Source organism: Danio rerio, chromosome 24 (genome assembly GCF_052040795.2).
Source record: "Danio rerio strain M-AB ecotype USA chromosome 24, GRCz13ab, whole genome shotgun sequence".
Taxonomy (NCBI): Eukaryota; Metazoa; Chordata; class Actinopteri; order Cypriniformes; family Danionidae; genus Danio; species Danio rerio.
Window position 1 is genome coordinate 20,076,310 of NC_141044.1, and position 23,014 is coordinate 20,099,323.

At 35.9% G+C, this 23,014-nt stretch overlaps 1 protein-coding gene and 1 non-coding gene across 3 annotated transcripts; both read right to left on the reverse strand.

Annotated features, from left to right (window-relative positions):
• Window positions 1–1,342: 1,342 nt before the first annotated feature.
• On the reverse strand, window positions 1,343–1,416 carry trnat-agu (transfer RNA threonine (anticodon AGU)). Its single transcript has one exon. It is a non-coding gene; the product is annotated as a tRNA-Thr (tRNA).
• Window positions 1,417–4,864: 3,448 nt separating this feature from the next.
• Window positions 4,865–21,195, reverse strand: klhl15 (kelch-like family member 15). Of its 2 annotated transcripts, XM_087308460.1 has the most exons (5): window positions 20,893–21,195; window positions 17,304–17,385; window positions 12,685–12,781; window positions 9,533–10,244; window positions 4,865–7,681 (listed from the first exon to the last, which is right to left on the reverse strand). In XM_087308460.1, exons 3-5 carry the CDS (start codon window positions 12,702–12,704, stop codon window positions 6,572–6,574), a joined length of 1,842 nt encoding a protein of 613 aa, XP_087164586.1. In that variant the 5' UTR covers window positions 12,705–12,781; window positions 17,304–17,385; window positions 20,893–21,195; the 3' UTR covers window positions 4,865–6,571.
• Between the last annotated feature and the right edge of the window lie 1,819 nt (window positions 21,196–23,014).

Below are 23,014 nucleotides of genomic sequence, written 5' to 3' on the forward strand. Positions count from 1 at the left end.
TATTATCATTATTATTTATAAATTATTACTATTATTTATATATTATTATTTTTGTTGTTATAATGAATGATGGTCTAGTGCTAACAAAAAATGTTAAATTATTATTATAAGCCTGTTATTATTATTATTATTATTATTATTATTATTATTATTATTATCAAAATCTTCTTCTTCCTAGAATCTTAGTATTATTATTAGCTCAATATTATTATTATTTACATATAATATTATTATTATAGTATATAATAAATGATGGCCCAGGGCTAAAAAAAAAAAACTTTCCATTATGATTATTATAAGCCTGTGGTTATCATCATTTTTTTTTTAATCCTTCTTCTTCTTTTTCTCTTTCTTTTTCTTCTTCTTCTTAGTCTTATTATTATTATTATTATTGTAATCTTTATTATTGTTGTTCTTGTAATGCAATAATCAGTTATTGCTGGTTTTATGTTATATGGTCCACAATAAATAATCGCCCTGGGCTAACAAGATATTTCATTTTTATTATTATTAGCCTATTTATCATTATTATTATTTATATATTATTATCATTGTATTTAATGAATGATGTCCCTGTGCTAAGACAAAATATGTTCATTGTTCCTGTTTATTATTATTATTATTATTATTATTATTAATAATATTATTATTATTATCATTATTATTAAACTAATGTTTTATATTATTGTTTTTAGAATTATTATTATTATACGGTGATCGAGTGTGTCTGTCTAATATTACATGAGCTATAAAAAGAAAGATGGAACTATAAAGAAAAAATATTTTTAAAATAATTTTGTTATACAAAACATTTCAATATTATTTTTAGCCTATAATCATTATGATTATATTATTGTTGATAATAATAGATCACAGGAAAAAGCGTCTCTCACCCCTGGTCTGATGACGCTTATAACAGCATCAATAATGAGGGTTTCAAACGATTTATGTCTTATTTGAGGATTTTACCGAACTATTATGAAATCACAACCAATATCTTATATTGAGTAATGAATAGTCTTACATGCAAATATTGAGGAAATTGACTAACCTCCACATATAGCGATGCGATGGGATATAAAAGATGGCGCCTAAATTTGCGCTGAAGCGTTACGTGACCATACGCACTCGCGTCTTATTGGTTGAAACATTGTATCGATTGGTTAAAACATTGTATTATAAGCTCCACCCTTGTTATCCCTGGAACACTTAAAACTCTGCAATATCAGAACGTGCCCCTTCATTACTACATTACAGTAATATTTTTTTACTATTGCTCTTCTTTACTAGAAATCTGTCTGCAATATCAGGACGTGCAATGTGAAGGGCAGACAGACTCAAAAGGCACCGCTGGGATTCGAACCCAGGATCTCCTGTTTACTAGACAGGCGCTTTGACCAACTAAGCCACGGCGCCACGTGCGCAATGGGCAAAATGCAGGTGTTTTTTCCTTAGTGGAAACCTGTGACGACTTGATATTGTTTATTGTTTAATATTTGCTGTATGTTTAGAGCAACTGACCGTTCAGTTAAAGTGCCTAATGCATTAACGTCACTACTCATAAACTAGTTTGGCGTAGTTTTTCTCGTCGTTGTTGTAGTCGCTATTCGTAAAATCGTGGTAATTTATTTTTTGTTTATATTGTTAAGATGTATTTTAAAGTGATTTGTTTTAATCAACAGAAAAATGGCTGTTCACTTTAAAGGTTACATCTATGCTTTATTTCCCCTGATATAATTTGAAGCGTAGCTTTCTACAGAAATGCCAGCTCTAAGTTACTGAAATGCCAGAAACTGTTCTGTCTCTAGCCTTGAGAGAAATATTAGTCTTGAAAAACTCTTTAGGTTTACATTTTCTTTATATCTAAAAATGAAACAACAGATTATTTGAACAACCTTTCGTGGCAATATTTGTTTGTTAATTACAAAAAGTTCCACTTTTTTTCTTCATATTTTCGGAAGATCTTTAAGAAATGCCCATTGTAATTGCAATCACCAAAGTCCCAAAAAAATAGTCACATTTCATCATATCGCATGATATCTTAAGCTTTTAGTTGGAGTCACTGGTGTGACCTATTTTAATGTTAGGGTGAAAAAAAACTCGAATTAAAAAAAATAAATTCTTAATTTAGTATGTCATTTTGTCAATGTGGTCAGATACCTTGTTGCAGACATTCTGTAAAATACATTTTTCATAAAACTTGTCACGTGTATCACTGGTGTTGCACTGTAAAAAAAAAAGAAATTGACTCAACTTTCAACCCAATTACCTCCCTTGACTATATTTAAGTTGAGTATACTCAAAATGTTCTAAAGTTTGTTGCTTTAAAACTTTAAGTTGAGTCAACTTTTTTTACAGAGTGCTTTTCTTCTGGTTTACACCCCTGTGGATCATTGTTTCCCACTGATGATTTTTTGTGTTGCTGTGTTTGCCTGTTTTGCCCCGTCACATGAATAAAGAAAATACTTTTACATCCATTGAATTCTACTACACTCAAGGTTTAGGATTCAAATGGTTGCATCATTAGTTATTTACAATTTTTTTTCAAATATTTTCATTGTTATTATAGCAAATTGTTGTGTAAATGAGCTGACATCATTAAATAACACTTTAAATAACCCTGTTTAGAACAAATAAAAACACAATTTGGTGAATTACGATTATTTCTCTAAGCTGCTAAAAAAAATCTAGAAATAATATTTCATAAAAATCTTTATTATTGGCAAAAAAGTAGCTAACACCAGTGACAAAAATGATACATCTGAACTTTAAATAAATGTGCAAATAAATATTTTGCAAATAAATAAAATTACGCAGTCATTTATTTTGACAAAGTCAAAAGGTAATTGATTAATCTGGTTAGCTAACAAAAGTGGACATTTCTGTAGAATGACCCTTATCAAATATAGTACTTTTTAGCATTTGAGAGATACCAATTGTTTCTAAAGACCTTTATTTGTATTGACGTTATACTTTGTCAGAGAAATAGATCAATATATAATGTTGTATATGTTAGCCAGTATAGTTGAAGTCAGAATTATTAGCCCTCCTGTGCATATTTCCCCCAATTTCTGTTTAACAGTTTTAATAACAAATTTCTACTAAATGATTTTAAAAAAACGAGGCTTGAGGGGGCTAATAATATTGCCCTTCAAATGGTATTTAAAAAATTTTTTTTTTTTACTGACTTTCTCCAGAATAAAAAAAAAACATAGGAAATACTGTGAAAAATTCCTTGTTCTGTTAAACATAATTAGAGAAATATATATATATATATATATATATATATAAAAAGAACAACAAATTCAAGGGGGGCTAATAATTTTGACTTCAACTCTAATTGACAAAATAGGATATACATATATATATATATATATATATATATATATATATATATATATATATATATATATATATATATATAGTTTTAAAACATTTTTAAAACAGAGCAAGTTTGTAATAAAGACAGTAAAATCACCATGTAATTCTTAACCACTATAATCAGCACGACTCCACCACAAACACAGGAAATAAACTTACTTGGTATTTTTGACTAATGAGCTGTATTTCAGCTTCGTCCAGTCCTGTCTCTGTCACTGTGCTGTTTATCTGACATAATGCAGGAGAAGCAGACACGTGCGGGGAGAAAGCAGCTCATTTGGATTTAAAGTCACAGGCTACAAAAACAGCTACACCATACTCAGACACCATAATGAGTTAATGACACAGCAGTTTATATAACAAGAGGTCCATGGCAGACAAATTTACTGCATTCAAATTATGACAAAACTAACTATACCCAGGTTTGTTATTAGTGAAATTTAAAATGCATTTTTGCATCAGCAATATTTATATGGTCACCTTAGAATTATAAGGTTCTATCTGACATTTTTGTCAAAATTGAGTTTTTGACATAGTCTTTCATTCATTCATTTTCTTGTCGGCTTAGTCCCTTTTTTAATTCGGAGTCGCCACAGCGGAATGAACCGCCAACTTATCCAGCAAGTTTTTACGCAGCGAATGCACTTCCAGTCGCAACCCATCTCTGGGAAATGACATATTCTTATTAAATGACAACTTATTTACATTGTGGGATTTTTTTTTTAAGTTGTTAACATTTTAAGACTTTTTATTTAAAAAACAAATATTACACACATGCTGTTTGCTATTGAATGCAAAAACTTTTAAGCTCAATATCTCAAAATCACTCAGAACGGAGACAGAACCTTATAAATCCAATGTGACGATATATAAAATAACACTTCAGTTGATTTGTTGTAGTTCACCGATCATCAGAATGGGGAGGAAATTTGTTTTAAGCAGTTCTGAATGTGGCCTGATTGTTGGTGCCAGACGGGCTGAACAGAGTGTTTCAGAAACTGCTGATCTACAGGGATTTTCACACACAACCATCACTCGGGTTTACAGAGAACAGTGTGTGTGGGGCGAGAGAAAATATCCAGTGAGCAGCAGTTCTGTGGTGGAAAATGTTTTGTGGATGCCAGAGGTCAGAGGAGAACACTGAATCAGTTCGAAAAGGCCACAGTAACTCAAATAACCCCTCGTTATTGTAACTAAGGTCTGTTCCTGTAAACCAAACCCCATGACCTTGGTGCCGCACCAAGCTTTTGCCATTTCAGCTACAAAAACGCACAATTCTGCTGTGTTTACCTTCTGACAGACGTGGCAACACACAAGTTGGAAAACAGGCTTAGGTCACAGCACATGTACTGCTGATGGATCCTCTTACAGGGATAAACCTACAGGATAAGATGCTGATATCCAGAGGCTCAAACACACATTAAACCCCAAACACAGAAAACACAGCGAGTGCTTATATTCAGTCAGAAAACTCAGACAGCCGGACAGTATGAACATTTATTTCTGGAAATGAATTACAAAGTCTTTAAATAGCAGTGAGCCACCAGATTCTGGTAAACAAGTTAGCGATCTGATTATACTCCTCTCAAGAACAAGATACAGGGCTGTGGATTATCATTATTATAGTTATTGTCTGTTATTCTACTAAAATAAATAACAAGACCAGGTTAAAATCTATTGCTGCGTCTGATTATTACAGCTTGACCCTTACAGACCACAGTTTGGCATCTATATGTACATGAGGTTCGGATGGAAAGATGTCACACAACAGAGAGAAAAGGTCAAAGTCAGTGTTTGAGGAAGTACAAACCAACCAGGAACTCTGAAGAAACACACAGCATCACATGTAAGGGTCCGTAACAGGAACTTACAGAGCCTAATATCTTCAAGATCTGGCTTAAAGGGATAGTTCACCCAAAAGACTACTCACTTTATTCTTCAGTAGAATATTATGGAAGGTCTGTAGATAAAACTAGTCCTTGATGATTTACAAAATGCAGTCAGAAAAATAAAGTCAAAACAAAAGTAATACACATGATTCCTGACAATGCATTGAGGTCTGAAAAATTAAAATATTCAGTCTTACTTTGTTTTGACTGTATGTGTGTTTGTTTGAAGGACCACAGCTTCAACTAAAACCTTCTTTACTGTTCTGCCAAAATAATGTTGGATCAATTAAACACATGCTTACTTCTTTGGAACACTAAATAATAATCCTTCGTCCATTAAATGACATTAAGTGTGGTCCAAAAAAGTATGTTGGAACATGATATTGAGGAACTATTGACTAATGGGTGTACTATCCCTTTAACTACAACTGATTGAATACTTGGTGGACGCCTAACCTCTTAGAACTGCATTTAGTGTTAAACATTAAACACGAGATGCATATGTGCTTTAGCCCTTTGCTGGTGAAACCAAACATGAGACAGACACACACACACACGCACGCACGCGCACACAGAAAGTAGTTCATTACATTACACGGATTTGATCAAGGCAAGGCTTTGCCATTTTAATAAATAAGTTAAAAATAAGCATAAGCACAACTAATAAAGGTTGGAGAAGTAGGAACTACGCGTCCCCTAATCTCTGCCGTCCTCTTTTTCTCCCTTTGCAGTCAGCAGTGGAGGACCGGTGTTATTGTAGAGCAGTAATATACGCCCTTATACGAGTGCAATGCTTGTCAACATCATCGATTACAGTCAATATCGTCCACTACAACATCACTAGTATCAGCACAAATGCATTCTTAGATTAGTAAGTATTAAAGAAAAAAGGGACATGGAAGTTTTCCATTTTTTTCATGAGTTCCCCTAGTCTCCGTTTATAAACGCAGCTTGTAGACTACTTGTGGAAAAACATGACTTCCTGTGTATAGAATGAAGGGATATAGAAGTAGAACGTCACAGAGAAGACAATGTGAAAGATGGAGAGTATTATGTGCTCTATAGGATGATTACAGTGCAATGAGTCAAAAAGGTCGTCTGTTTGTGTTTTGTTTTTTCTTTTACAAGAACGCCAATGCTCGGACCAAGTAACAAACCTTCCTTTCTACAATGAAAGCCTAAAAAGGGTTTTTTCTTCTTAAATAAGCACTGGCCTACAGTTTAAAAGCTTCAACAGTATTAGTATTACTCGTCACACCTGTAAACGTTTGTTTTCTAAACTGTCCAGAAGTTGCCGAGACTCAGCTGCAGCGTCTCACGTGTTCCAGAACGTATTCTGGGAAGTGCAAACTACACACTTGCAGTCCGTCCAGTTTGCAAGGCATCCTGGGATACTCGTCCTCCTTCCATTTGTTCTCCTCTGGGTCAAATGTGAGGATAGAGTCGCTGTAATGACCGTTGTAGCAAAGTCCTCCAAGCACCATGATCTGTTTGTCCAACACCGCCACTCCGTGTCCACTGCGTCCTATAGGCATCGAGGCCAAAATAGTCCACTCGTCAGTCTCTGGGTCATACACTTCCGTCGAAGGGCAGCCCTGGGACTCAAAAGAGGCACGGAGTATCACACAAACCCCGCCGAAAACGTACAGCTTCCCATTGTGGGAGATCATTTTGTGGAAGCAACGAGCGTAGTTCATTTTCGACTTGTTCTCCCAGCAGTTGGTGAGGATTGGCGTGCGCCGCGTTCGATGTTCGGACGATCCTTCCCGTCCTGGGTCAAAAACGCAGACTTGCTTTGAGGTGGATGAGGAGGTGATGCCGCCAGTGATGTACAACTTCCCATTGAGCACAGTGCCTTCGTGACCGTACTTGTTCACTGGGTACGGGTCAACAAACTCCCATTTGTCCTCGACAATGTCATATCGCTCTGTGGAATAAAAGGTCTCATCGCGAGTACGACCTGCGACGGCATAAATATACTTCCCAATAACGCCGACTGCAAACTCTGATCTGGGAACGGACATGTCGGCCATGCGTAGCCAAGAGTTCTGTCTGGGGTCATAGCGGTAGACTTTGGAAGAAGCATGAAACTCTCCGTCAGGGCCTAGTTCTTCACCACCCAACAGGAAGGCGAAGTTGTTGACGATGGCCAGGCAATCTGGCCGGAGCGGCACCTGAGGGCCTTCGAGTTCCCACCACACTTTAGGCCGGTGAAGGAGGAGGATCTTACTGTTGACCATGCTGTGGCCGATCATTCCACGAAATACAGCAGTTTGAGGTCTCACTGATCGGATGCGGTTGGATTTGGTTTCTGCCAGCGGTTGTTCATTCACCTGATGGAAGTAGCTGAGCGCCTGGTCTACTTCTAGTCGCAGTTGGCGGGAATAACGGTAGAACTCTGATGTCTTCACCTGGTGTAAAAGGGAATAAAATGCTTAGATAACAATGTCAGGACACACATATAGTAAGTTATATACTCACTAGGACTGCACAATATTGAAAAAATTCTGTGAAGTATAGGCTGTCTGATCATTTTAGAAGCTGTAAACAGACATGCGTGCGCACGGTGATCCCAGTGATGTTCAGCTCTGACTAGGCGCTTTTATTCAGCTTGTAGTCTACTATATAACAGTTTAGATTTTTAACATATCTTCCATTACTCAAAATTTCTTACATTTCTTTTTTATATTTATAGTTTAGATATAAAATGAATGCTAGCTTGTTTTGCTGTGACCATTATGCAAGTATCATATTGCATTTTCAGTCTTTGACAATGTATTTTATAAACAGAGTGTTTATAAGCACTAAGCTATTAATATATAATACATGAATTAATACATAAAGACATTGAAGTCAAGTAGGACAACAAATCACATCCACGCAGTGAAATACTGTTGAGTTGTATCAGTGCATGGTATCGGCATTTCATGTACGATAAGAGTATGTTACGTCTATGACGCTATACAGTTGAGGGACTGTTGTTTCCCTTTAAGCTGATTTCATTTAACGTTTTTAGGATATGCGGGTTGAATCTGTTAGATGTCAACCTTTTGGGACACGGACTGATGTGTGATGATGCAATTATGAACAGCCCCAATTGCTACGCTGCAGGATGGCAAGACACTATATAAGGAAAACGCCGCATCAGTTTGCGATAGCAAACAACTCGTGTAAACCTGAGCGGTGTTTGACGTTTATTTCTCTGTGTTTTTTTTCCCCTTTTGCTTCGATCCATCATTGTTTGTTGTTGTGATTTGTTTGCCATGTAATTACTGAAAGGCTTTGTTTCAAACTTATTTGAGAACTGGAGTGTGATCATCGTATTTCTGTATTATTCTAGACATAGGAGAGGGAATAGGTCCCTCCTATTTTAGTTATACATACTAGGTTACGGATTTGTGCCACACTTGTTTTGTATGTTTTTCTTTGGAAGGAAAGAGTAGGTACAATACGACGTCTCGGATGTTAAAGGTTTACTTTTTGCTTTATTTTGAAGACCTAGGAAAAGAGTTTAATGGGTTAGTTAGTTGATTTTTGTTTTATTCTTTTCTTTTGTTTGGCACAGTCCCTTCCCTTTGTCCTCCTTATGTCTGTTAAACTTGGGTTAATTTTTGTGTAAAATTGTTGTCTTATTTCTAACGACTTTTGAGTGAAACTTTGTTTTTAATAAACTTTTATTTTTAACTAAGTATCGACCCAATACCCAATACTGGTATTGGTATCGGTGCATCCTTATAAAAAAACATTGTCAAATGTTAACTGTAAAGTGTCAACTATAATCATACGAAGCTCCACACACATTTTGTGTGGGAAAAAAACTCTAAAAACTATTTTTGTTCCCCCTTGTCTTGTCTTCCACAACAAAACGGAGGATGAGGAGCTCCAGGATTTCGTCCAAAACATCTTAATTTGTGCTCTTAAGATGAGAATGAATGAAGGTCTTGGGATTGGAACAACATAAAGATCACACTTAAAGAATTCAATCATTTCATTTCAACTAACTAATAATAATATGATTATGATTGAACATATATACCACAGCATTAGCAAATAATAAGTTTCACAACAGCAAAAAAAGTCATTTTAAAGTGATTACACTTACGCCTTTCTTGAAACCAATACACAAGTTTTCCCAAGCCGTAACACAGAGCACATTTGTAAAATCTTGGAACCTATGATTTAACCCTGTTTCACCCTATATTTTCTTTTCCCTTGAGCTGTAATTTGTCATTCACGCACATAAACCAAGAGACCATTCTTACTTTCTCGAAGATATTGGCAGGCGTCATCAAACAAAAGCGTAGGTTTTGCACCACTGCATCCGTGTGTCTCCAGCGTCTCCGATCGTGTCTCAACCAGGCCTGCACAGCTTCATACAGCTCAATTTCTGGATATCGGCTTAGCTGGTCACTATCCAGATATGCCATCAACTTCTCCAAACTCAAATAAGACAAAAAGTCCGGCCTGGCCATCAGGGGCACAAAGTTCTCCAACAAGAACGCATCAAGCTGCTCCTGCACGCCTTCCACACCAACGCTAAAGTCCTCCAGCAAACGCATGACTTCGGCACAGTTCTCTAAGCAGATTTTGGCCAGCAGGAAGGAACAGCAGAACTCTACAGCTTCAGTGAGTTGAACGTACATAGCAGCCTGTAATATCTCCTGCACCGTGAGCATGCTTAACTCCAAAGAGCCATAATACATGAAGCGAAGGACGTGACCAAAGCCGGCTGCCGTCAACCCCTTCATGTGGATCTTATCCTGGTCACGTTCCCGCATATCTGCCGTGAACATGACCCTGAAATAGTCGCTTTGCGTTGCTAGCAGAGCCTTGTGCGCCTGGAAGTGGTGTTCCTCGATGAGCAGAGTGACATCGAGAAGCAGTCGCTCCTCATACAAGGCTCTGAAGCCCGACGACACGCTGCCGTCATGCACTTGGGAAAGGTAGACCTCCACATCCCCCGACATTAGGCACCTGCGGAGACACAAACACTCTTATAAATAAACTGTCGGCTCAGCTGTCGAGTCAATGTGACCAATTCATTTGGTCAACTCTGCAAGGTTGGAAAGACCATAATTGTGATGGAAAGACAGTTAAAATCTTTGATGAGAGTGTAAAAACGATTTGTCGTCTTACAGTTCAGTTGCAACCTACATTGATGGATAAAGACTTTCAAAAAGACAGTTCACATAAAACCTAAATTCTGTATTATTGACTACGTTTACATGGACATCAGTAATCAATTGTTTGCCTTAATCTGATTAAGACAATAATATGATTAAGGAGTTTACAGGAGTTGCTTTTTGAATGTTTCTTTCATGATCTTATACATCTTATATTATCTTTTTACTTCTTATACCACATAATACGATTAATGTCATTGCCTTGACCTTGACCTTAATCTGAATAAATTAATCAAAAACCAGATTACTTGATAGACTCTTTTGGTATAACATGATATTGTCTTAATCATGTGCACATTGGATTATTTGTGTCCATGTAAACATACTCAGTGATTAACACCATGACAAGGCTGTAAGGGACATAGACATTAAAAGTATAGTTTACCCAAAAAAATGTATTTACTCATTATTTACGCCATCAAGTTGTTCCAAAACTTGAGATTCTTTCTTCTTTTCAACACAAAATAATTATTTTTGAAGAAAGCTGGAAACCAGTAACCCTTGAGTTCCAGGAAAAACAAATACTATGGAAGTCAATGATTACAAGTTTCCAGCCTTCTTGAAAAATAAATTATTTTGTGTTCAACAGAAGAAATAAAGGGTGAGTACATGATGACAGAATTGACATTTTTGGGTGAACTATCCCATTGTTTTTAAATATTAGAGGAAACTTGTAGGAGACAAGTTGTATTTATAGAAGATGGCCAAATTTTCTCGTCATACATATTAATTATAAGTATTTTAGTTTTTATGTTCATTCATTCATTTTCTTGTCGGCTGAGTCCCTTTATTAATCCGGGGTCGCCACAGCGGAATGAACCGTCAACTTAACTAGCAAGTTTTTTTTACGCAGCGGATACCCTTCCAGCCGCAACCCATCTCTGGGAAACACACACAATCACACTCAGGGAGTAAGAACATGCAAACTCCACACAGAAACGCCAACTGAGCCGAGGTTCGAACCAGCGATCCAGCAACCTTCTTGCTGTGAGGTGACAGCACTCCCTACTGCGCCACTAGTACCTACTACCTCGCCTGGTAGTATTTATGTATATTAGTATATATTATGTACACAGAAACTAACAGCATCTAACAAACAGCTTGGACAATTGTTTTAAAAAAACTTTTTAAAAGATCTTTTTTTAATGATAAAAGGAATCCATGAGGACCCTAAATGCATGACTAAATAAAATGACCACCAATCTTGTGAATCCTGTTAAATTTGACCATTTTGAACTAAATATTTTAACTAACTAGAACTAAACTAGTAATCAAGCATTATTTTTCAACCTGCTGATTGTGTCCCACAATAGAAAATATAGTTTTTGACTATTTTCTTCTGTTCATCCATGTAGAGCAGCTTTGACAAAATCTAGATTATACAAAGTGCTATAGAAATAAAGCTGACTTGATGTGAACTGAAAATCTAGAATGAATAAAAAACTGAATATAGATACAAGTTATGCATTTTCAATATTTTAAATACATAACACATAAAGTACTAAAATTTCTAACAGTAAGATTTTGAAAGTTTTTTAGAGAAGTCTCTTCTGCTCACCAAGCCTATATTTATCTGATACCAAATAATTACAGCATAAAGAATAGAACTGTAAAATACATTTACTGAAATAACTTTTTTCTATTTAAATGTGTATATATAATTGTCATTTATTCCAGTAATTTCAAAGCATTCTTACCCCAGTCACATGATCCTTCAGAAAACATTTTAATATTTGCAGCACAAAACATTTTTATTATATTAAAATATTATACATTTTTGCTGTTCTTTGTCCATTTCCTTTAATATGATTCAGTTATTTTATCACAACTCAGTTATTTACCAATAATTACTAATTACAAAGGCTAAAATAAATGCAAAATTAGTAAACATAAGACATTTATTTCATTAAGAATTTCATTTACTGAAGTATAGATTATTTTTGGGTGTACTATCCCTTTAAAACTAAATATAATTACTCGAGTCTTTCATTAAATGCTTATTAAAACTAAACAGCATCTCCTCAAGTTCATTATCAAGCTTATTGTCTGATCTACTTGTAGTTTAGTGAATAATAGACAGTGAAAAAACATGCCAGACTTTAATAAAGGCTCTGGAAGGACTTCAAGAACTTTCACACCTCAGCACTTCAGTTTCTGCTGCTGAAAGCCAAACTCAGTCTCAATGCTCCCCCACACACTCCCTCTAATGCACACACACACAGCACACTCACCTCTGATTGGCCACGGGCATGTCACAGGTGGTGTCCGAGCCAATCAGAGGACAGTACCTCTTGTGTCCGTAGGAAATTTAATTCTGAAGATATTCACCTAAATGACAAATTGAACAAGCCCTGATCATTATATTTATGTAATCATTACCAACAGACTGAAATACTAAAGATGCACCAAAAACCGAACGTCCCACTGTGTGCAAACAGGAAACATTTTAACTCGAAACATAAATGAGGTAGAAGATCATTGATCACATACACATATATGCCAGTTTGCACACTGAAAATAAACCATAAGAAAAACCTTTTAACATTTAATCTGCAAATTTGAATACAGAGCTAAAGGGAAAAAATGCATTTAATGCCCCAATATACTGTTAGATACATCAACATACTGTAAAATACATCAATATCCTGTAAAATACATTTCTAGGTAAATCAGGCTTTATGGTGTTAGTTAGACATTTGTTACAGAAGTTTGAAACCACATAACAAAGGAAATTTTCTGGAAATATTTGCCTCAGTTAAACTAAACTAATAAACTAAACTGTGGACCTATAATCATGTGGAACTATTATTAGTTGTTTGTTGCCTTCTTCAACTTGTAAATCTACAAATACAAACATAAACACAATTTGAAAAGCAAAAACTATTTAAAACACACAGACTTCTATCTGAATAAACGTGATTTGACTTTGACAAATTGTAGAGCTGGTACAAACATCCACATCCTTATAGGAGATGCTTTTTTTAAAGCATTAGATTGGAGAACTTGGGAGTTATCTAGCTAAATTTGCTGTTTCCATCCACCTATTTTTATCTGCATTTTAAAATGTTGCATACAAAATGCTTAGTGTAAATGCCATCATGCGCATACATTTTGAAAATGTACACAAAAAAACTTAAGCAGGGCTGAGCCTGGATGGGAGACATAGGAAAACTAGGTTGCTAATTAAAATGGTTTTAGTGAGGCCAGCAGAGGGCGCTCAACCTGTGAGTCCTACTGCCCCAGTATAGTGAAGGGGACACTGTACTGTCAGTGAGCTCCTTCTTTTTGGATGAGACGTTAAAATAAGGTCCTGACTCTCTGTGGTCATTAGAAATCTCATGGCACTTATTGTAAATTCCTTAACCATCCACTGAATTGGCTGTATGACTGTCTCTGCACTCCACCTATAGCTGGTGTGTCATGAGCGCACTGGCGCCATTGCCCTGTAGCTGCCATTGCATCATCCAAGTGGATGCTGCACACTGGTGGTGGTGTGGAGAAACCCCCCTCATGATTGTGAAGTGCTTTGGGTGTATGGCCATACACAATAAATGCACTATACAAGTACACATAAAATTTTATTTAAACGGATAATGGGCCTGTTTCAGTAAGAAGGTTCAACCAACTTGGAGCTTAAACTTGACCTCTGAGTTGATTTACAGAGAGATTAAAAACTCAGAGTTTTCGGTCTTAGAATAGCTGATCTGAGTCAGGTCAATCGAGTTTGAGTAGACCAACTCAGAGTTAAGTGCACACACCGCAACTATAAAAAGGCATTATCAATAGAGTGCAGATATTACGAGTCACCATGGCAACATCTGAGAAAAGGGATCAGCATTTCTTTCTCCAGCTGAAATTGATGTGCTCCTGTGAAGTTTTAGTAAATTTGACCATATATTTAAAAAAGCAACACCACTGCATTAGTGAAACAGAGACAGTTATCGTGGTCTACTTTCTGAAACGGGGTCAATGTGATATGTGCAATGATACTGCCTTAATGGACAAACCAGCAGATTAACCAGATTGTAAAACATCTAAAATGTTGTTTTGGTCATTGTAAAATGCCTCAGCCAAAGTCTGTCATCAAAGTGGTTCAGTATTAATATCTCTCAGAACCGCCTTTCGTAGCTGCGCTCCATAGGAGTCATCCCGTGCCTCCAAAAGCCACTGCCCATTCATTGCATTTTGTCTTTGTCTTCTGAGGCACAAGACATTTATTTTAAAAGGAAAAAGGCCCACAGTGGTTTCTGTCACTGCAGCAAACTCAGTTTTTCTTTTTGATATTTGGCATCAGTTTATAAGGAAGTGGTGATTTTGTTCTCTTTGACTCATCAAACACATTATTCACAAATGTTTTCTGCGATATTGCAGATTTGCCCATTAATCTAATTTGCAGCTTTAGATTGAAACATAGCTAGTGTCAGACATTTTCTAAATTATATTTAAAATCAGACACTTTTAACCACATATTCTTGTCTTTTATTCTACTTCCGCTTTGATGTGTGTCCACAACTTCACACATTACATAGTTGTTGATAGTCAAGGACCAACCAAGTGTTTACAAAGTCAAACATGCAAAGACTAAAGCCTTGTGCACACCCAATGGTTTATTACTCACACTTATCACCAGTGTATTTATTTAGAGTTGTCATACAACATTTATGCACAATCGATTCTTACTAGTGATGACACTGGCTTGTTGAACAGAAGTAGTCACCTTTACGTTTTTTCCATGTCTATTGGTCGCATAAGCTTTTCCGCTTTTGTCTGATCTTCTCCACTACAGCACACAAACACCTGGTCTAAAAGTTTGCAAGGAAACCCACCATTGAATACTATCTGATCTGCATTTCCTGTGTGCTTGGCTAGAACAATTCCAATTCCTGCATGCTAGTGCCACCAAGTTGTGTGCAATTTACTGCAACTTCAGCAGCTGAAGGCATGTGGACAAAAGCATCAATCACAGTTGCATGATCGGTTTTTAACATGACAAAAGTGTCAAACCGAAACAAGGCCGATGTGTTGGGTTATTTATTACGCTTTCATGACTGGGGTTTTGTGCATTAGCTCACTCTGTTTAATCACATGGCATTAAATATCAGTAATAATCACACACGATAATCGTCCCGGTGTGCACAAGCCTTAAGCCAAACCTAATTCCCTTTACAAAAAAAGGAGAAACAACGTTCATTCATTCATGCTTAGTATTTATCAGGGATCACAACACCCACTCTGGCATATGTTTTACAAAGTGGACAGCCGCAACCCAGTACTGGGAAACACCCATATACTCTCGCATTCACACACACACACACACACACACACTACAGCCAATTTAGTTCATCCAATTCACTTATAACGCATGTGTTTGGATTGTGGGGGGAAACCGGAACACCTTGAGGAAACCTATGCAAACTCCACACAGAAATGCCAACTGGCCCAGCCGAGACTCGATCCAGTGACCTTCTTGTTGTGAAGCGACAGTGCTAAACACTCAGCCACTGTGCCACCCTAGTGAAAAAATGTAGGACTACTTGGAAGCTTTGCCATGTGCATCTTTTTAACATGATTACTTAATATGTGAATCTGAGGAGCATTTGTAGTTAACAAAACCTAATTTTGCTAGACAAAAGCCTTCTTCCTTCGGCGGTGTTGTGTAGTAGAGGCCTTTGATGCTGCACTAAAATGGCAATTTGATCTTTAAGCAATTTGATCTTTAATGTTTTAACTGCTGTTTTCCCATTGATGTTATTTAAGCTGTATGTTTATTGTGGTAATTGGAGGAAAGTGTGCAACATTTATTTACATATTCATCTGAACACACTCTCTGCAGTTTGAACTAAGGCTGGGCGATTAATCGAAAAGTAATATAATCGACATTCAGAACAATATAATCTATCAAATTTTTCAATAACTTTCCATGCCGCGTGTGAGGTCACGTGCCCCCGCTCTATTAACTACATGTAGCACAAGCTCTGTGATTAATCGGTTTGGTAGCAGCGACGAGCTGGCAGCACGGAGAGTCGCTAGAGAGCACGTAGGAGCGATTATTAACAAGTGGACAGTGCCATGAAGGAGCTACATATGGAAACTTTTGTTTTGTGTTTACCTTACGATTAAAGATGTTGCATGTCCACCGGTTCCTGGCGATGGACCCATTCTTGAGCCTTACTTTGCACTACATTGACGATGAATGGAAGCTGCACCAGAGATGCCTTGAGATGGCTTATTTTCCATTACACTAAAATTATAATTTACTTTGAAATATTTGTTTACAGTATATGCAAGAAATGAACTGTTTAAACTATTAAGAAGTGTTATTTTATTTATTCCTAATTTTTACTTCTCATATGAAAAATCCTGAAAATAATTTTTCAAGTTATTTATTTTTATTTTTTATAAGAAAAACGTGACTTTGTTTTGTATGATGTGTGTTTTAATTTTAGTTGTTCAACGTTGATGTCTGTAAATAATCATAGAAAGTAGACTGTGTTTCCTTCAATCATTTTAAAATCAAGTAATGCACCCTTCGTTCAGAATTATTTGTCACTTGTATTATGTGAGCATATTTTCTGTACAAAACATGTCAGTGAACTATGAGGGCGAAATAAATAAATAATCACTCAATAATTGTAACAGAGTTAAAATGTTTAATTGATCGAGATTTAAATTTATAGGCCAAATCGCCCAGCCCTTGTTTGAACTAAACTTTTTTTTAAGCCCTAAATGAACTACCCTTGAGTATATCAGGGCACTTGATATGTATGACACTGAGTAGCACTTCATGTTCCTCATTCTAACCAAGTTATGCAGTTAAGAAAACAATAGTGTGATGAGTTTGTGGCCTTACCTTTTCGAGGCCTCCTGGCCAATCATGGGCTTAACTGCGCTGAAGGGACGTTCACATTTCCTCTGCTTGTACTTGCCCTGCTCTAAAACAAAGACCACATCCAGATGCTTGTAAACAGACAGGATAATTAATGATCATTTATATTTTTTGATTATTGTATTTTTCTTTTACCAATACTTTTATTCTTTAAAACCCTTAAAAAAAAATTTTTTAAAGAGTATAAATATGTAACTTATACAGGAACTAATGTGACTAATTTAGCATTTGATTCATGTTCATATCTACTTGAAGATATCATGTGTAATTCAATGTGTTATTTACAGTCTTAATGTAATTAACTGTGTAATTTACTGCAGTGTGAACAATTTGTTTTATTGGGGTAATATTAATATTGGGGTATATTTGATGTATTTTTATAGGGGTAATTTTAAACAACACCATGTTAATCTTAAGGAAACATTTTTGAAAAGAAAGCACTTTTGCTTTTGTGTGTTTATTTGCACTTTTGCTAAATTAGGAAAAAAAATTGTAAAATTAAACGAATACTGAAGAAATCATAATTTACATGTGTAATACAAGAGAAATTTCCCTTTAATGAAATCTGTACGATGTAGGCACTAAACTGATTAAAGGTTTCAGCAAATACATTTATAATGCTACAATAAATACATATTTCAGATAAAAAGCATTTCCTCTAAACATTCCTTCATTCATTTTCTTTTCAGCTAAGTCCCTTTATTAATATGGGGTCACCACAGCTGAATGAACCGCCAACTTATCCAGCACATGTTTTACGCAGCCGATGCACTTCCAGCTGCAACCCATCACTGGTAAACACCCAAACAAACTCAATCACACACATACACTACGGCCAATTTTAGCTTACCCAATTTTCCTATACCACATGTCTTCTGGACATGCAAACTCCACACAGAAATGCCAACTGACCCAGCTGAGGCTCGAACCAGCGAACTTCTTGCTGTGAGGCAATTTTGCTACCCACTGTGCCACAGCGTCAACATTCTTCTAAACATTCTATTAATCAAAGAATCTTAAAATAAATTGTGATCAAATGTAAATAGTTTAAACATGATCCAGCACATATTATTTCAAAATAGATCATGATCATGAATCTGTAGTTAACGGAGATGCAGGTAAACCTCATTTCTCTGACCTTAAAAGGTGCGCTAGCAACAAATGCTAGAGGCCATGGCCTTTACGCCCCATTCACATAGGGCGTCAGCGTTAAAGCTTCCCATTCACTTTGAATGGATGATGTCAGGCGTTGCCGAACTGCATTGTGGATCCGTCGGTGCCGCTTCAGAGGCGTCAAAGAGCTTAGAATGACCAAGAGGCGACACTCAATAGAACATTCCATTGCAACAGCAGCACCCAGCAACAGCCCCGGATTCCGCCATGTTGGAGTTAAAGTGATCGGCCCTCCATTGGATCTCATTACTGTCGCGATGGCAAGCAGCTACTTTGTTTTTTATTTATTTATTTAAAAAGTGCATTAAAGCTGAGATACAACCTGAAAGACGACAATACAACACTTACTATCACAATCATCAGCACTTTTAATAGTTTATTTAACAGACTTATAATATGCTGTTGTTCTATTGGAGTTTTCATACCAAAATGGCAGCCGCCCTCTAGTGGCTGTTTCCCAAATTACACTAGAGTGTCGCCTCTTGGTCATTCTAAGCTCTTTGGTGGCGTTGCTCGCTGCAGAAGTTAGGACTTGCTCAACTTTTCAAGCACCGACGGAAGTGTCAGCCAATCAGATCACGGTATGCAAATACACCAGCTCAGACAGTGGCCTATTGCTGACTAATTTCATTGGCTGACGTTGCTATGACGATAACGTCAGCCCTAACTTTAGACACGTCCTCTGTCAAGCGTCGACACTGAAGCCCCGTGTGAGGCGTTAGACTCCTTGTTAAGGCAACCAACTCCCATACAAAGAATCGCCGGTTCGATCCCAGCTCAGCATGGGTTGGGTGCAGTAGAACTGCAGTAGGATACAAGGGGGCTCGTTTGGGATGGGAATGAGATTTAGGTGGATGAGAATGATTATTCAAAGATCATGCGGCACTTAGGACTTGCATAAAGGCTACTGTATACCAAAAATTAGGTTTGCCATTAAAATAATAGATCACATTTATGTGTAGTACAGAAACACATATGAACTGATTTACGTTTATATTAATATTATTATAATAAAGGTCATTTTCCTACATGTTAATATATCCTAATTTTATAGTTGTTTTTTTACATGACACTTCTTTTTAAATAAATAATAAAAAATTTAACAGATCCCTATATTTTAGATGGAACTTAATAAAAAAAAACTCTAATGTCACTCATACAGTTAAAGTCAGAATTATTATCCACATTTTTATTTTTGTTTCTTTTTTAAATATTTCCTAAATTATGTTTAAGAGAGCACAGGAATTTTTCACAGTGAATAATATTTATAATAGCAGTGAATAACAGTCTAATAATATTTTTCTTCTGGAGAAAGTCTTATTTGTTTTATTTCAGCTAGAATAAAAGCAGTTTTTAATTTTTTTTAAAACCATTTTAAGATTAAAATTATTCGCCCGTTTAAGCTATTTTTATTTTCAATACTCTACAGAACAAACCATTGTTGTATTATAACTTGCCTAATTACCCCATCTTGCCCAATTAACCTAGTTAAGCCTTTAAATGTCACTTTAAGTTGTATAAAAGTGCCTTAAAAAATATCTAGTAAAATATCATTTGCTGTCATCATGACAAAGTTAAAACAATTCGGTTATTAGAAATGAGTCATTAAAACTATTATATTCAGAAATTAGTTGAAAGAATCTTACCTCCGTTAAAGAAAAATTGGGGGGCGAAATAAATGGGTCTAATAATTCAGGGGGGGCTAATAATTCTGACTTCAATTGTATGTCTCAAATGCTAACTGCTCCATAACTACCCAGATGCCTCTTAATTTTATATACATTTTTTTTTTACAATAAATCTTCTTGTTTTGACATACAATGTGATAAACATCTCTGTAACAATAACTAACAAGACAATTAGAGAAAAGTGTGAACACTACTAAAGGCAAATACTACTCTTAAAACTTATATTACACCTTATATGAATGAAAACCTTTGAATTTGAATGACCTCATGCTCAAAATCTCAGCAAACCACCATCAGACACAAAAACAACACTTGACTGATTCACAGAGAAGCTTGTATTATTATCATCTAATGTATTATGTCATGTTCAGAATTCAGTAACTGAACAAAACAAGACTGTCAATATTGTGTCACCTACTAATCTGTCCGCCTAGACTGCATTCGTGATCACTAAATCTCAAAATCGCTTCACTTACATGTAATGACCAAACAAGCTGTCTACCTAGGGAGCTCACTAGATAGGTCAATATCATAGACACAGTCAATAATCACCGGTGACATGTCCTAGCAAATGTCAGCGCTCTACAAACAAAAGAATTCCGGTGTTTTCGGCAACGCCAGGTTAAAAGGAGTGTGTTTTAAAGCATGACAATGTTGCTGTGTGAAATGAGACGGTTTGTAGCAGGCTTTACCTCGGCGATGCGACTCCACGCAACCCCGCTTCGACCAGGGAGCCCGAGGTCCTTCGGACATGGAGTGCTGATGTCAGACAAAGAGCAGAGAAATTAAAGATTACATCTCATTATCGACGGAGCTGTGCTGCCCATTGGCGACTTTAGGTGACAATAAATCAATGTTATTTGTACGGAATAGCTAAATGTTGTTTGTCTATAGGCTCCACAGCGATCGTAGACGCCATATTATTGTCTGCACTGACGTCATTTCCCGAACATTTGTCGGTCGGACGGAAATGTTGTTGGAGTTTCTCTGTGTCCACTGCAATGACTGTCTATGGAGTCTAAATGGACATGTTTTAGTCCGTCACAGAGCTGGAAATCGTTATGAGCACATAATTTATGACTATATTATGATTTTAGATAATGCATTAAGCAGTTGAAAGATTTGAGAGGGGGAATCTCCTATTTAATTAATATTTTATTATATTATATTATATTATATTATATTATATTATATTATTATATTATATTATAGCTATATTATTCATTCATTTTCTTTTTTGACTTAGTCCCTTTATTAATCAGGCGTCGCCACAGCGGAATGAACCACCAACTTATCCAGCATATGTTTTTATGCTGCAGATACCCTTCCAGCTGCAACCCATCACTGGGAAACAATCACACGCTCATTCAGACACACTCATACACAATTTAGCTTACCCAATTCACCTGTACTTCATGTCTTTGGACTGTGGGGGAAACCAAAGTACACAGAGAAAACCCACGCGAATGCAGGGAGAACATGCAAACTCCACACAGAAACGCCAACTAAACCAGCCGAGGCTCGAAACAGCGACCTTCTTGCTGTGAGGCGACAGCACTACCTACCTACTACCTATTATTTCAAATGAAGACCCAGTTAATTAATTTGCTGCCATTGTGTGATAAAATATTATTTTATTATCAGCCTTTTAAAGAGTTAGTTTGTCCCCGAAAAAGTTCCTCACCACTCACTCCCCCTCGAATGTTTATTAGTTTTACTTTTGTATTGTTTGTAATACTTGTGTTTTGTTTTAACACAAAAATACATTTGAACCCTTTAACTGCCCCACCAAAAAAAAAAAAAAAAAAGATTACATTTCCAACTCCTAATGTTGCTAGTTAACACACTCAATGCTTTTTTTCAGCACATCCAATAACTTTTAAAATATCAGCCTCTACCAAATGATTGATATGTCTGTGCATGGTCAAATTAATGGAATTAACACGTATACTATGAAAAGTGTAGGACCAATTTATTTTTAAAAAATATCCAAAATAAAAACATTTTGAATACTAAATCATTTTTATTTGTTGAAGTATGGCATAAAATATTTTACATTTTCATTTAACATGCTTTCTTGTTTGTTTGTTTGTTTGTTTGTTTGTTTTTTACGGTAAAATTTAAATCAAGTGCAGTAGTGCAACAGGGTTACGTTTGTTTGATTTTTATTTATTTTTTTGTAAACCATCAATGCTGTGTGTAAACTAATATTTAAAACAGTCATTCTTTAAATTACTTTAACAGTCTTTATTTAAAACAGTATAAACATGGTCAACCGTTTAGTAGAGCGGCAGTCATAGAGGTAAAGAACATTGGAAACCGGTAGCCAACTTAATGAAAAATAATAGAAGTCAAAGGCTACCATTTTTTCAAAATTGTTATTTTTACTTGTTTTATTTTAAGATTATATATTTTTTATTTGTTTACTTTTACAGAATTTGTATACATTCAGACACGCTAGGAGATTATAATGGTTCTTCGCAATGTAGTGCAGGCTTTGAACTAGTTTCCCTCTCACATTATTGGTACTTTATTGATCCCTGAAGGGAAGTTATTCAGCAGATTGAAAAAAAAAAATAGGTCAACACTGAATGGGGCATATAGGACAGTGATATACACATACAGTAAACGTATATAAGAGAAAAAATTAGAGGGCTCTTCTGAGTACATTTATGTCAATGTTGATTAATTGTAAAAATTTTTGTGAAATAAAAATAAATAAATAAAAACACAGTCCTCTGTACAAGAGACATGATGCACTCCCCACATTCATGTTTCTACAATGTTTAGTATGTGTAGTTGACAGCATTTATG